This window comes from Lotus japonicus, unplaced genomic scaffold, assembly GCF_012489685.1.
Source record: "Lotus japonicus ecotype B-129 unplaced genomic scaffold, LjGifu_v1.2 AP026985.1".
In the NCBI taxonomy this organism is placed as follows: Eukaryota; Viridiplantae; Streptophyta; class Magnoliopsida; order Fabales; family Fabaceae; genus Lotus; species Lotus japonicus.
In genome coordinates, this window is record NW_026645412.1 from 194938 (window position 1) to 210076 (window position 15139).

Sequence of the window (15139 nt, forward strand, 5' to 3'; positions counted from 1 at the left end):
AACTATGAAAATATGCAAATAATAAATGTCATAAGAGAAATATGTTTATTAATAGGGACATGTGTGCCCTGGATTTTCAAATACAACTTGCAACAGCTTCTTTTCTTGACCCATATGTAGACAAATTCACACGATTGGAAAATGGAAACACTCCCTATTCTGTCGGTCACATAGAGAAAGGGAGATGGATGAGTTTTTCTTGAAGGGCATGATGGGGATGGTAGTAGGGTCACATTTCCTTAGCCGACACAAACCACAAAACTCATAACGTAATTGCCTTATTGGTATCATAGGACTTGTCCATAGAAAGAATCCTAAAATAACTCATATATTTGATCCTCAATTAGACCCTTATATCAGAGATCACGATTCCAATTTTGTTATGTTTCACGGTTTTTACCGTGTTTGAGTCGGGAGCATTCACATTTGCTTTGACTGCCAGAGTTTTTCATATACAATATTCGAATCCAAACCCTCACTATTATTTACGAGAGAAATGTGTTGTGAGAAACTAATCTAATGGTAGATGTGGGTTGTCTTTCACATTTCCCTTTATAAGGAGAAATCTATTCCACTTTAACTTGACTTTGTCTCCTCCGATGTTATATGATGAATAATGATTGTGACTGTTGCGTTAAGAATTACCTCTTTGTTTTTCAACTTGTATGGGGCAAAGTTGTTCTAGTAATGGCAATGCAAAACTTCTTGAAAGCTATTGCGTAACATAGTGAAAAGAACATGATATAGCAAATCTTCTTCCTGAACTCATCTAGCTCTTTATAGTGACACTTTGAGCGAAGCAACCTGCATAAACCCGGTTACAATTTAGTAGATAGAGTTTTAAGGGTTAAAGGTTATTAGTCCATGGATCTCTAAGCGAATTTGGTTTTTCGTCCCTCATTGGAAAAACTGATTATTATTCCTACGGTTGTGCGCGTTTTGATTTTGATCATCGCCTCATAGCACATCTCTAGTGAGGGTGCTAAGTAACATACAAACGCCGACATGGCTTGCTTACATATTAAATGGATCATATCTTTTAAATTAATTACACATCACCAAATCATTAATTCATGCCTTTCAAAGAAAAATCATTAATTCATAATTCAATTTAACCCTAAATCAAACTAACAGCTCATCTAAACACAAAATTAATAATTCAAATAAATAAGCTAATAATACTTCGTCAAACATTCAACTCAACTAACATCTTTGAAAAATATCTTAAATTAAGTCAGATACACTTGAAGTTCCAAGAGCCCTAACACTACCATCCTCTCTCCACCCTCGTATACTCCTCCACGTTCGTTCGTCGTTCCTGAGCGAGAGAGGTGTGTTGATCTCAACTCTTTTCATAGCTTTGTTTCCCTTTGAGTGAAGTTTCTAGGTGCGCAAACTTTGACAACACTTTAATTTCCCCTTCAATATGTCATTTGTAAGTTTCTTTTGTAGCTTTAATTAGAATCTTCTTCTCTTTCAGATCTTCCATCAATTGCTTCATTGTTGTTCCATCACTTCTTCATATGATCTTCCATCATTGGCTTCATATGATCTTCCATCAGTTCCTTCATTTGTTGTTCCATCGCTTCCTTCATATGATGTTCCATATCTTCATTCAGATCTTCCTTGGCTTTGTCATGGTTGTCACCTTCAAGCCATCGAAAATAATCGCAGGACCTCCTCTTTACCTAACAATAAAACACAATGAAGGGTGAAGAGGAATAGGTAAAAGATTATGGAAAGTTCAAGAAAAAATTAATGACCAAAATTAGATTTAGAAATTAACCTGCCAATTAAAGAACCTAAAAATAGCTTCCTTGGGTTCCATCTACTTTATGAGGTGTACAATATTGTTTCTTCTCCACACTTATCGAACACATTGCGTTGCGGAGTAGAAGAAGATGAAGATTGAGCCCTACTCTTAGAAGAAGAAGAAGCATTCACCTTGTATTGTGCCATCCTACTCACATGTTCGAATCTCTACACTGCACTTCTCCTTGTCACGAACCCGCTCTGTTACATCACAGCCTCTACAATTTCTCCTTCTCCAATTCCATATTAGAGTTCGTGGTTCTCCATTTTAGTGTATAAGTAAGGAACTAGAAACATGTTTAACCCTAAAAAATTACTTATGACAAATTTAATATTGTGAAAAAAATATTCAAAATGTTATAACATATATGTGGAAAGTTAGAAGAGTTTTTCTTTTAATAAAAAATAGAAGAGTTCAACCGCGGGTTAAATGAGCTGGGTTAGATTGACTCGGAATCAATTCGAGGTGTATTTTAGCCAACCCAACCCGCCCAAGCCGAGTTGTGTTAGGCTGCCTCACGAGTTAGAACCCAAATTGACAGCTCTATCAACATGCAACAAAATTCACTAACAACTAAAGTTAATTTTATAACAAGGAATGCAAGACTACGAAAAAAAAAATTAGAAAGATTAGAATCGATTTTCCCGTATTTTTTTTTTCAAAAAAGACGAACATGATCTTTGTGCATTTACTTATTTCACTTCAACACTTAAAGATTCACAAAAAATTAGAGATATAATAAGTGATATGTTTGAAAGAAAAGAAAAATAAAAATAAAAGTATAGCGAAAATTTGATGGAAGAGAAAAAGTGTCAATTGAAGTAAGGAACAATAGACCTAATTATGTCGGTCGCGGACGTAAAAAATGGTTGTTTCAAGTCTAGCCGCAGAAGACGTTTGATCTTGATGACACTTAGGTCGAAATTGCGAAGGTAATTTAACGCAAAAAAATAAGGAATAATAGGGACATGAATCCCTCTTTCTTTCACTTCACAAGCCAAGCATGCATGAACTAGTAACCATGGTGTGATACGATGTCGATGAGGAACCATGTTGCATCCATTGGCATCATCATCAGCAAGCTACGATCGTGTAAAAGCATTGTTAGCATCATCATGCAGAACCATCCAACAAGCCCTTCAAATTCAAGCCCACATGGTGGTGACGGGTCTCCACCACGATCTCTTCCTCTCCACCGCACTCATCTCCTTCTTCGCCACCAACCACCGCGCCTTACGCCACTCCCGCCGCCTCTTCTCCCTCGTCACTAACCCCGACCTCTTCCTCTGGAATGCCATCATCAAAGCCCATTCTCTCTCCCCCAACCACGCTTTCTCTCTCTATAAGTCAATGCTCTCTTCTTCCTCTGCTCCTTCCCCTGACTCCTTCACCTTCCCTTACCTCCTCAAGTCCTGTGCTAACGCACGAACCCCCCATTTGGGTCTTCAGCTTCATTGCCACCTTGTGAAGTCTCGGTTTCACTCCCATGTCTTTGTTGCCAACGCTCTCTTGCATTTCTATTGCGTTTTCAGGGATGCCCATAATGCATATAAGGTGTTTGAGCAAATGCCTGTAAGAGATTGTGTTTCTTATAACATGATGATTAATGGGTTTGTGCGTGCGGGTCGTGCTGGTTGTTCTATGAAAGTTTTGGGGGACATGAGGGGTTTTGGTATTCGGCCTGATGAGTATACCCTTGTTACTTTGTTGTCTGCTTGCTCGTCGTTGGAGGATCAGAGGGTTGGGAGGCAGGTGCATGGCTTGGTTTACAGGGAATTGGGTTGTTTAGGTGACAATGCTTTGTTGGTGAATGCCCTCGTCGATATGTATGCTAAATGTGGGTGCTTGGAATTGGCAGAGAGAGTTGTGAGTGGGGTTAGAAATGGGAAGAGTGTTGTTGCGGCTTGGACTTCTTTGGTGAGTGCGTATGCGTCGCGCGGAGATGTTGAGGTTGCTCGAAGATTGTTTGACCAAATGGGTGAAAGAGACGTGGTTTCTTGGACAGCCATGATTAGTGGTTACTCTCATGCTGGATATTTCCAGGAAGCATTGGAACTGTTTGAGCAGTTGGAGGGTTTGGGAATGAAACCAGACGAGGTTGCTGTTGTTGCTGCTCTTTCGGCATGTGCGCGGCTGGGTGCCCTTGAGTTGGGAAGAAGGATTCACCTTAAATATGCCGCTGAGAATTGGCACTGTGGTCAAAATGGAGGATTCACTTGTGCTGTTGTTGATATGTATGCCAAGTGTGGAAGTATAGACACTGCTTTGGATGTATTCTGTAAAACAAGTAAGGATAAAAAAACTACTATTCTTTATAATTCTATTATCTCTGGTCTTGCTCATCATGGCCTTGGTAAATATGCTATAACTTTATTTGAAGAAATGAGGTTATTAGGATTAGTACCGGATGGGGTAACATTTGTAGCACTTTTATGTGCTTGTGGTCATAGTGGTTTTGTTGATGAGGGGAAGAAGCTGTTTGAATCCATGTCGACTGACTACGGTGTCAACCCTCGAATGGAGCATTATGGCTGTATGGTTGACCTTCTTGGAAGGGGTGGTCTTCTGAGTGAAGCGTATCATTTAATTCTGAATATGCCATTTAAGGCGAATGCTGTGATATGGAGAGCATTGCTAAGTGCTTGCAAGGTACATGGAGATGTGGAATTGGCTAAACTTGCCTACCAAGAGCTTCTCGCGGTGGAACATGATCATGGAGCCCGTTATGTGATGCTATCTAATATGCTAGCTGACATGGATCAGCATGACGAAGCTGCAAGCGTGAGAAAAGCAATTGATAATGTTGGTATCCAGAAGCCACCTGGTTGGAGCTATGTGGAAATGAATGGAGCTCTTCATAAGTTTCTGGCAGGTGACAAGTCTCACCCAGAAGCCAAAGCCACTGAGCTGATGCTCATGAACATCAATATGGGAGTAAAATCAATTGGACATGCTATCAGTGCATCAAAAATGGTGTTTGATATAGATTAATAGCATGTTTGGAAATCCTTATTCAATTGATTTTAAAGGCAGGATCAATTCTAAAGAGAAGCTTCTGAGTTATGAGTTCCAGAATATATTTTGAGAAAAAATAAGTTATCAGACATGCTATTATTAAGTCGAGAAAGATTTTGGGTGAGAAATTCTAGCTTTGACCAAATGGGGTTATTGTTGGCTGAACTTAATTAAGCTGTCATCCAAGTAATGCCTAAATAACAAAAGGAAGGTGATGCCCTGTGATCTTGCTGTGTGAACATTTATCCAAAATAGAATGGATATTGACATTTTGGTATTTTCAAAGAAAACTCAGGATCTTCGAGCGTACAGTGGTTATTGGACTTTGTATCTCCAAATTTGAGAGTCGCGATGGAGAATCAGCTAACAACATTTCGTATTTTAACAAGTAAAATCGCTGTGAAAAGGGGTATTTACAGCAATGACATTTTTCGAATGTGAGAAATTCAGAAGAGATACATGCTCTACATGGTCAGAAAATTTAGATAGAGTTGAGCTGATACTTGAGATTCAATGATGGTGATATAGTTAGATACAAAAATAAACTGAAACAGGTAAAGAGTGTATGCTGTTTTTGTTAAAATTTCTTTTCCTGGCTTATATAACACAAAGATGCATAATATCAATTGGTTCCACTTTTTGGACTGGCATATTCTTCATAACCCTTGGATTGTTGCCATTTCTCGTAGGCTCCACAATTTCTAATCTGTCAAATATTGTTGGATAGCACCAAAAAATATTACATGTCGAATTCCAGTGTTCATAATTTAGAAATCAAATGAAAAAGATATTGATTCCTTTAAATATTATCTATTCATTTAAGTCAGATAGAGTGAAATAATTTTAAATTGATTAATATATTTCTTGGTTACAAGAGGAAAATTTAGAATATATGTAAACATAAATCCTCTGTATTTATTTATAAGTCATATTCTATTAGTTTTTCTCATTTTAGAAAATCCGTGAAGCATCAAATATTTTCCCACCTTATTTTTCTCTTGTAACAAAAAAAATATTTTCCCACTTTTACCATGTTAATCATTCAGATATTTTGATTCTGTGAATATCAGATTTAAAACATAAATTTTGCAACTTTCCATTAGAAACTATGGCCAGTAGGAGTTGGAAACAAATGCCAAGGTCTTTGCTATGACAAACAATAATAACAAGTAAAGTTGAATATAAAAGAATCAAACAAATGACAACATTCTAAGTCTACACCAACCACAAAGATTGGTTGCAACAAAATCAATAGCAGAAAGCTGTGAAAAAATGGTAACAGTAAAGAAAGTTAAAGAGGTAAAACCAAAATTGAAAGAGATAGCTAATGCCGCATGCTCCTATTGTGCACATATCTGCTCTCACTTCTTATCCAAGCTGAAACACACATCTTGAGGCATGTACTCAGTGAAGCTCATTTTATTAATCTTTTTCCAAACCCAATAATCAGAAAGATGATTACTGTGATAAGATAACCACCTCTGAATTTACCATTGGCTGAAAACTCAATCAAGCCTTGGGCTTGAGCATTTTCACAGTCTCCCATGTGAAATCAGAATCATCTCGTCCAAAATGGCCATAAGCAGCAGTTTTCTGGTACCTGAAGTTTCCTCCTCTTTGGAGGTCAAGATTGATGGAAATCATTCCAGGCCTGAAATCAAAATTCTCCTTAATCAGACCCAAAATATCATTGTCTGGAATCTTCCCTGTTTTGTAGGTGTCCACAAACACAGACAGTGGCTCTGGCACTCCAATTGCATAAGAAACCTGCACAATGCAACGACGTGCAAGCCCTGAAGCTACTACACTTTTTGCAGCCTGCCTAACAATGTATGCACCACTTCTATCAACCTTGGTTGGGTCCTTGCCTGAGAAGGCACCTCCACCATGAGCACCCCACCCTCCATAGGTATCGATAATGATCTTGCGGCCTGTGAGCCCTGCATCTCCATGGGGCCCACCAATCACAAACCTACCTGTAAATGGACAGAACCAGAAAAAATGAATCCGGGATGAAATAAACATATTAAGCAAAATTAACAATGATAAATTAAAAAAGACATTGTAAAAATACTAGGCGTGACAATGTGGGTTTAGCTCGCCGAGCCAATCTGGTTAACCCGCCAGGCGAGTTAAAAAATTCAGCTCGCGAGCCCGCTTATCCCGCCCTCCTAATCCACATATTATTATTGTCTTTTATATCTTTTACTCGCAACTCGCCAAACCACCAAATATGTGGGACGAGTTGGCATTTTGAACCCATATTCATTGGTAGGTCAACTTGACTCAACCCGCTTTAAGCTGGCTGAAAGCCGGATGAGGTGAGTTAGCCCGCATTAACATTACCACTCCTAAAACGTACAAATATTTGAATACTCCTTTATTAAAAAAAAAAAACTTCTCTTGGGGGCTAATGCCACATTTTTATAGCACCTAGATTGATCTGTACCTGAAGGGTTAAGGTGGAAGATAGTCTTGTCATCAAGGTATTCAGCTGGGATCACAGGTGTAATCACATGCTCTTTCAAGTCTTTGGCAATCTGATCATTAGTCACAGTTTCATCATGCTGAGTTGAGATGAGAACCGTGTGCACACGAATTGGAATCATGGCTCCATTATCATTCTTGTACTCAACAGTCACTTGGGTCTTCCCATCAGGCCTCAACCACGGGCATGTCTTGTTCTTCCTCACTTCAGTGAGCTTAGCACCGAGCTTCGTAGCAAGCACATGAGTGAGTGGCATCAGTTCAGCTGTTTCATCTGTGGCATAGCCAAACATGTGGCCTTGGTCACCAGCTCCAATTTCCTCTGGCTTCTTGGTCAAGTGACCGTGAACTCCTTGGGCAATGTCAGGGCTCTGCTGCTCAATGTTGACAAGGACGTTGCACTTGTCAGCGTCGAGACCGACATCAGCGGAGACGAACCCAATTCCCCTACATGTGTCTCGGACGATCTTCTCGTAGTTCACCTTCGCCTTGGTTGTGATCTCGCCAAAGACCATAACCATGTTGGTTTTTGTGCATGTCTCGCAGGCTACCTTGCTCTCTGGGTCCTGCTCCAAGCACGCATCGAGGATGGCGTCGGAAACCTGGTCACAGATCTTGTCTGGATGGCCTTCGTTTACAGATTCTGAGGTGAACAGAAAGGTTTCCATCTCTGTTCATGAAAAAAAATGTTACTTTAATTGATTTGAATAGAAGCAAACGATTTAAGATAGGGGTTGTCTAATGAAGGCAGTAATTACTATTGCATCATTCATGCATATCCAATTAATTGTTAAAGTTACTAAATCTGTGGTACCAAAGTAAATCATTCACACTTGAAAATAGACACTGATATGAAACCAGGATCCAAGAAAAAGCAATACACTGAATATTAAATACTAGTCATTGGTTTTTTTGTCTGAAATTTGTATAAGATGTGAATCTAATGGTAGAAAAAGTGGCGAGATTTTTTGGTTTATCGATTTTCTTTTGTTAATGTGCTTGGGAATGTGTCGTTAATAAAAAGATCCAACAGAGTTAACATTGTCTCTTACTGCTTCTATTTCCAAATATGACCTTACAGTGGTAATTCACAAATTGATCCCTGAGATCCAGTAAACGGATATAACACAACACAGATGAATTACAAATTCACAATGGAAACGGTTTTGCCTTAAAAGAGTATAGCAAAACCAAACAAAATAACAAGAACCAGAACAAAACATTCGACTGCGATGTGCATGTTTAAAAATTCTTCTACGATTGATTTTAAAGCCAGAATATATTCTGAGAAAAGGTTTAGCTTTTGAGGAAAGGAAAACCGATCAAAACATGCTATATAAACCAGCAAGTATTAGATCAGAATGGAATACCGATGAAGAATACAAATCATAAGGAAGCAGAAGCAGGCATTCTGCATTTGAATTGTGTACGTACCTTATGTATTTGTTGTTTTGCTCTGAGATTGAATCAGGAGAGTGCAAAATGGTAGAGGAAGAGATGAAATCGATAATGTTATCTACATATATTACATTGGAAGAGAGAGAGGGAGAGAAAGAGAGAATTTAGACGGATGACTCGCTCCATCTCTTATTTCTCAGTTTAATTTAGTACTATTTTCATTTATGACTCATGAATGATTTGCGACAATTTTAAAATCCTAATTTGGCACAAAGTTTTAAAGATACCTGAAAAAATCATTCATGAACTTTTCATCTCGCAATGTTACATGAATATTAGTAGTAAAGAATATTCATGTAATAAATTGTACAAATCTTCTTTTTCTTTGGCGACAATACTATATTTATGAGAAGCCATCAACATATATTTTCTCCTTTAATAATGCGACTCATTTACTTTAAAATAAAAGTATGCAATATAATACTTAGGTGTATAAACCTCTGGGCAGAATATAACCTCCCTCCGACTACACAATTGTAGATAGTTGGTCTCTTTGAGCATTTTATCAAATATTCGATTCCTAAGCGAGTATATAGAAAATGATTTGTTAGATGATACATACCCGCTTAATGTGATATTCGAACATCGATGATATTAGATTCATGACTATCGGCCGTAGGGATATCTCGCAAAACCAAAAAAAATCTAATAAAGTTGTCTAAATCACTCAAAGTAAATGAGTAAAATCAAGCTAAGTTAAGGTAATATTTTGATATGAGTCTAAGGAAAGGTAATATTTTGATGTGTCAAACAAAATTTCAATTCACTACAAATGTTAAAATATTACTAGATCACCCAAACCTAGAGCGATTTTACATCATATTTACTTTTGGAGTGTGTTAGAATATTTTTCTTTTAAGGAACCCCTTATCTAATCTTATACCCAATGACTTAGCTTGCAACGATTGATTAAGAGTAAATCAACCTCAACTAATTCACAATTCTAAAAAAAAAAAAAATCAACTAATTCATGTGCTTAATGGTTAAATAGTAGTTTCAGCATTAAATTAATTCCTCCAATATATAAAATATTTTTTCCTTTTATGTAACACCATTTTATTTCATAAAAACAAATGTAATGACATTTATTATGCTGACATGGTCGTGTGCCAGATCCGAGTATGTAGCACCAATAATCTTCTACTATTTTGCCTCCTTCTAATCAGGGCCAGAGTTGCTGTGGACCAAGTTATTTCACTAACAGCATTGCTTAACATTAAGTTTGAAGATCTTTCTGAACAACCCTTGCCCAAGTTGCGTATCAAATTACTAGGATTTTGGATTGAAGCTATTTTCTAATGGGTAAGAATTCGTGCAAGAACACTTTTTGTTAATTGACATATTTCATATTTGCCTTGCTAGCTACTCTAACTTCCATACTATATATGAATATATGATAGATTGAAACATACAGCCAGCATAAGTTACAACAATAAGAACTAGAAATCAGGGTATATGCCTCCTCACATTCTTTAACATATAAAGCTACAAAGTTTTTTTTGTTGTCATATCTGTTCACAGTGTTGGGCCATTTAGTTAGTTAATAGTTGAACTCAGTTCAACAACTGAAATTGGAATCTTAGATTTAGTCAGTAGCTGTAAATTGATTGTTGTAAAATCTCAATTTCTCACTCCCGTATCCACCACTAAATGTGATATAGCTTGTAATATGATTGTTAGTCACATTTTCCCCCAATAGTGTGGATCAGAAATCAATTTGAATTATTTTTGGAACAAAATGACAGGAGAGTGTAGCATCCGGATAATCAAAGTTCTCAATTGGAGTCAGAAGCTGTGCAGGAAAGGATGTACATCATAAGAATAAATGAACTCAACATTCAAGACAGGTCCAATGGAAGTTGTTATTAGGAACTGAGGCCTAATTGAAGTCCAAGGGCAGCATGAATGAGAAAGAGTGTCATGATACTACTACCCAAGATCCCATGAACACTCCTTAGTCCAGGATTTCCCTGCATATCATTCAAGTGATTAAAAGCGAGGGGAGAAAAATGGTAACCAGTTCAATGACAGGAGGGGCAATGAAAAATAAATGAATCGAAAACGTAAAGCTTTTGACTCAATTCTCAGCTGCTTGGTTCTTACTGTTAATGTCAATTTGGTTTAGTTGCTTCTCAATAGTTTTCTCAAGTACAAGATTGTGATTGAGTAGTTTGTTGCACATATACACTCTCACACTCGTTATGTTTATTAACTTATCAATTCATTTCTATTTCACAAATAAATACCAGTGTTCATTATATGTTAGATGCGTATGTTAAGTTGTGTAAACGGGTATTTGCAAGTAATAATTTCAAAAGCAATAGGAACAAAAACCGAAAAAACTAGAGAGATAAAAGGAAATCAATACAAGCTCACAGGAAACAACTGTTACCTCAAACAGTGTGGGCAGTATAGTTTGTACTGTCAACAAAGCAAGGCCAATGGCGCCAGTAACAGCATGAGGACTGCAAAAACAAAAGAATATGCAATGATGTAAGAAGATAGTGGCTCCTGCATAAGATTGTTGCATTTGCAAGTGAAATGAATAAACAAGACTTGGATAGGAAAGTAGAATTTAACATCCTGCATAATCTCAAATGTTATCAGTTCCGGTACATAGATTAATCTTCAACCATAAAACAGTGCTAATTACCTTTCAAAAATTGGTTTATCAGATGTGAGTAGAGATGTTACTCCACCGGTAGCTCCAAGAGCAAAGAAGAAAAACATCCCAGCTAAAAGCTTGGGATGCAAGTCCTTAGCCTTAGCCTTTTCCTCCTACACATAATCAAGTAAAAGGTTATAAAAGATGTTATGGTAGGAAATTAGGGATGTTTGCATATTGAATTAAATTAGTCAGGAGGGAAAAAAAGTTATCTCGTCAGTTTTCTTATCTTACCATCTAATCAGTTAGGTTCTATATTCAAATGCAATTAATCTTATTCAATATAATTAAATGTGGTTTCAATTGGACTGGTATTTCAGTTGTTTTTCTTTTAGGAGACAATAGAATAAACTCTAATAAAAGAGAACACAATGTTAGATCGTATTTTTAAGTTACAAATTAATTTGTTTACTTTTGTTCTGATTTAAGCTGTGGCTTTATTAAAGATAACTTCTTGTAAAATAGAAGGAGACAAGAGACACAAGAACAAATTTCATAATAGTCCAAAACTAATAAGCTTATACATAACATTAAAATCATGAGACATTTCTTAAAATAGATAAGACAACAGACAAAACTAATTGACATGAATTTGTCTTTCATACACATCTACTTACACAAGTATGAGCACCCTAGTAATTTCAAAACTAACATTGTTCAAACGCACGTAACTTCCATTCCATTTAAATTGATCAGTTTTTTATCTTTTGTCAATCCAACCTATAAGCAATTCAATTCAATCCAATATAAAAAAATCAGTTCCTCATTTTTTTTTCAATTTCAACAATTTATATTATGTTCAGATGACATGGATTATGTAATGAGAAGCTATAAGCGAATATTTATCATACCACATCATCAGAGTATCGAATGCGAAAACCCAGATAGGTACCATAGCCACCCATTGCAAAGAGCACAACCGCCTGCAAAACCAAGAGAACAAACCAATTCATTTCACATTACAACAACAACAACAACAACAATGCACCTTCTTTTCTTTGTTTCTATTAACTCCACATAGAACAAAATCAGAAAGCTAGTTAGTTGTGTTGCTTACCATGTTACCAGGGTGACCCCAATGCACAAGCCACTCCGGCAGATTCAACGTCTTCACAATCTCAACGACAGGCGCAAACACCGATCTCACAGCTCCACCTGTTTCAAATCAAATCAAATCAAAATTTGAAAAAATCAAAATGTGTTGCTATTATTGAAGTGAAGTAGCTAGCTACCTCCGGGAAGAAGAGCAGCGGCGTAGAGCAACGGCAACGGAGAGAAAGAGTGTAAGACGGTTTCGCTTTTCGGTCTGGATTCGATTTCTAGGGTTTCGGGAAGGTTCTGTTTGGTTGCGAGGCACCTGAGGGGTTTTGCAAAGGAGTAGCGGCGGGAGTGAAACGGAGAAGGTGGGAAGTGAGGGCGGAGAGCGACGCTGACGGAGGAGATAGCCATGGCCATTTCGACGAGTGAAGATTGAAGAATGAGGGAGAGAAAACAACACAGTGGTGGTAATGTGAAGAATGAAGAGAAGGTGAAGGTGAAGGAAGAGTGAAGAGATATAGAGAAGAGTGTGGGAGTGGAAAGGTGAGGAAAGAGACACGCCTGTGCAGTGAAGTGAAGTGGAGTGTGTGCAATGTGAGCTTTCCACGTCGTCTCAACGCGCGCCTTTCTTTTCCTTTTCTGGGCCTATGTATACATGGGCTTTGGGCTTAGTACAACTACATTTATTTCAAACAAAGTTTATTTTATACTAGTAAGTGGCCCGTGCAATGCACGGGCTTTTCATTTTAAAATATCTTATTAATTAAAATATTTCTTAATATTATATTCATTGAGATTTCTATTTAAAAACAATAATAAAAAATTAATATTTAGTTAGTATCTTATTTACATTAGTATCTTATTTACAAAGTAACAATATTTAGGTATTTTCATATTTAATGATATATTAAAACAAATAAAAAGTATTCACCGAATAAAAGAATTCACAAAACAAAATTTAAAACAAAAAGAATGAATGCATATTTGAAAAAAACCGTAATACCAGGAGAGAGAAGAGAGAGGAATGTGAAAAAAAATAAAAAACTCAGTCACAGATTGGAGAGTGAAACACACGCATGATAATTTGAAGAGAGAGAATGTGTGTAATTGAGATAAATGTTGATGTGGATAAATGTGAGAGAGAGTGTGATGTTTGAGTATCTCACTTTCTAGAGTGAGGACTCAACTTTATATAATAACAAAGTGGATGTCAAAAGGCTTAGACCTACAATGCGACCTTTCCACGTGAGCAACTTTTTTCTTTTTACATTTCTTTGTTTTTTTTTTCTCGATTTACAATTGATAGTCATGAAATTAATCATCTCGAGACTTTGAGATTACATTAAATAGACAAGTCTTTCCAAAAAAAAACCTGTCCAGGTGTTGAACTTTGAACTAGATGTTTAAGTGCTCATTTTTGTTTAAATATTTTTGCTAAGTTGTGGATTCGTGAACAAGAATATTATATTTTGTACTGTCTAATTTTGATGTATTACAATATTGTATTTTATTGCAATGCATGTAGAGCTTTCATTTACGTAAAGCCTTAATGGTTTTACTAACAAGGTCACAACTGATAGATAGTTGAGTTCCTTAAGCATCTTAAATTTAATTCATAATTCGATTCTTAGGTCAGGCGTACTGGGGATACCTTGGGGAATTTTAAAAAATATATCCTAGTAGCTTTAATCTAGTCATCATTAGTTTCAAAAAAATATGTAATCATCATTAACAAAAAAAAAATAGTTGTAAGACTAAACTATCGTCTTATTGTCAGCGTACTAAGCGGTAAGAGACTAACCAATGAGTTTTTTTATTCATAAGAATTGAAACCACTTGTTCATGGGAAAAGGTGTTAAATTACTATGTCAGCCAATATTTTATTATTATATCAACAAAAAAACTACCATGCAAAACATACATGACCTATTAGCTAATGGGACCTATTAGCCAGTGCCCATAATTTTATGTCTAAAAATAATGCTAATGAATAATTTTCTCTTATAAAGAATAATTTAAAAGATATTTCTAATTAATTGATGTGTTATAATTAAGGTAAATATTTTCAGCTAAACAATAGGGCCAATCTTATAATGACCCCTCATTTCTTGTGATACGTTCAAAAATAGACTTATCAGTTTAGGCTTGCATGTACCTTTAACTGACCACCAATAAATTCATCCTTAAAAGATAGATTGCATGCCAATCATACATCCTCACAACCAAGAAACAACACCGCAGAACCTAAATGCAAATATAATCTAACGGGCAATTTTTTTGGCAAATTGCAGAAAAAATGAGCATTAGAGCTCAATTGTTCACTTGATTTAATTGATTAAGGATTTTATAAGAGGTCATTATTGGTTTGTAACCCGATACTACTATTTGTGGATTCCGCTTGAGGGAAGGTAAGTTAGGACACAACTGCATTCTCACCACTTAAGGAAGAGAATCTTACAAAAATCAAAGTGGGTCATGAAGCCTTAGATTAGTTAAAAATCAGTTAATTAAAGAAAATATAGGCGTAAAAGATCACAAACTCATTACCTTGGAATTTTGGGTAAGATATCATGTTGACTTAACTATTCTTGTCTATCTCTTAAAACTAATGAACAAAGTTATTTTAAACCAAATAAAGTAATGTAAAATTTATGCTCAAGCAA

The 15139-nt window shown here is 36.4% G+C and overlaps 3 protein-coding genes across 3 annotated transcripts; 1 reads left to right on the forward strand and 2 right to left on the reverse strand.

Annotated features, from left to right (window-relative positions):
* Nucleotides 1-2750: 2750 nt before the first annotated feature.
* Nucleotides 2751-5463, forward strand: LOC130727302 (pentatricopeptide repeat-containing protein At2g22410, mitochondrial-like). The gene has a single exon (XM_057578408.1). The coding sequence runs from the start codon at nucleotides 2864-2866 to the stop codon at nucleotides 4802-4804; it is 1941 nt and encodes a 646-aa protein (XP_057434391.1). The 5' UTR covers nucleotides 2751-2863; the 3' UTR covers nucleotides 4805-5463.
* Nucleotides 5464-5900: 437 nt separating this feature from the next.
* On the reverse strand, nucleotides 5901-9047 carry LOC130727297 (S-adenosylmethionine synthase 3). The gene is made up of 3 exons (XM_057578404.1): nucleotides 8750-9047; nucleotides 7278-7985; nucleotides 5901-6804 (listed from the first exon to the last, which is right to left on the reverse strand). Exons 2-3 carry the CDS (start codon nucleotides 7981-7983, stop codon nucleotides 6338-6340), a joined length of 1173 nt encoding a protein of 390 aa, XP_057434387.1. The 5' UTR covers nucleotides 7984-7985; nucleotides 8750-9047; the 3' UTR covers nucleotides 5901-6337.
* A 1427-nt stretch (nucleotides 9048-10474) lies between these two features.
* LOC130727298 (uncharacterized) lies at nucleotides 10475-13067 on the reverse strand. Its single transcript, XM_057578406.1, has 6 exons — nucleotides 12671-13067; nucleotides 12496-12593; nucleotides 12290-12361; nucleotides 11427-11551; nucleotides 11166-11238; nucleotides 10475-10743 (listed from the first exon to the last, which is right to left on the reverse strand). The coding sequence occupies exons 1-6, from the start codon at nucleotides 12891-12893 to the stop codon at nucleotides 10639-10641; spliced, it is 696 nt and encodes a 231-aa protein (XP_057434389.1). The 5' UTR covers nucleotides 12894-13067; the 3' UTR covers nucleotides 10475-10638.
* Nucleotides 13068-15139: the final 2072 nt, after the last annotated feature.

Bases quoted from the DNA above. Each gene is read 5' to 3' on its own strand.
- LOC130727302 (XM_057578408.1), top strand. From the start codon at position 2,864: ATGTTGCATCCATTGGCATCATCATCAGCAAGCTACGATCGTGTAAAA.
- LOC130727297 (XM_057578404.1), bottom strand. From the start codon at position 7,983: ATGGAAACCTTTCTGTTCACCTCAGAATCTGTAAACGAAGGCCATCCA. The intron at 6,805-7,277 runs GTACAGATCAAT...GTCCATTTACAG, and splicing joins CTTCCACCTTAACCCTTCAG to GTAGGTTTGTGATTGGTGGG.
- LOC130727298 (XM_057578406.1), bottom strand. From the start codon at position 12,893: ATGGCCATGGCTATCTCCTCCGTCAGCGTCGCTCTCCGCCCTCACTTC. The intron at 12,594-12,670 runs GTAGCTAGCTAC...GATTTGAAACAG, and splicing joins CGCTGCTCTTCTTCCCGGAG to GTGGAGCTGTGAGATCGGTG. The intron at 10,744-11,165 runs GTAACAGTTGTT...AATGATATGCAG, and splicing joins TACTGCCCACACTGTTTGAG to GGAAATCCTGGACTAAGGAG.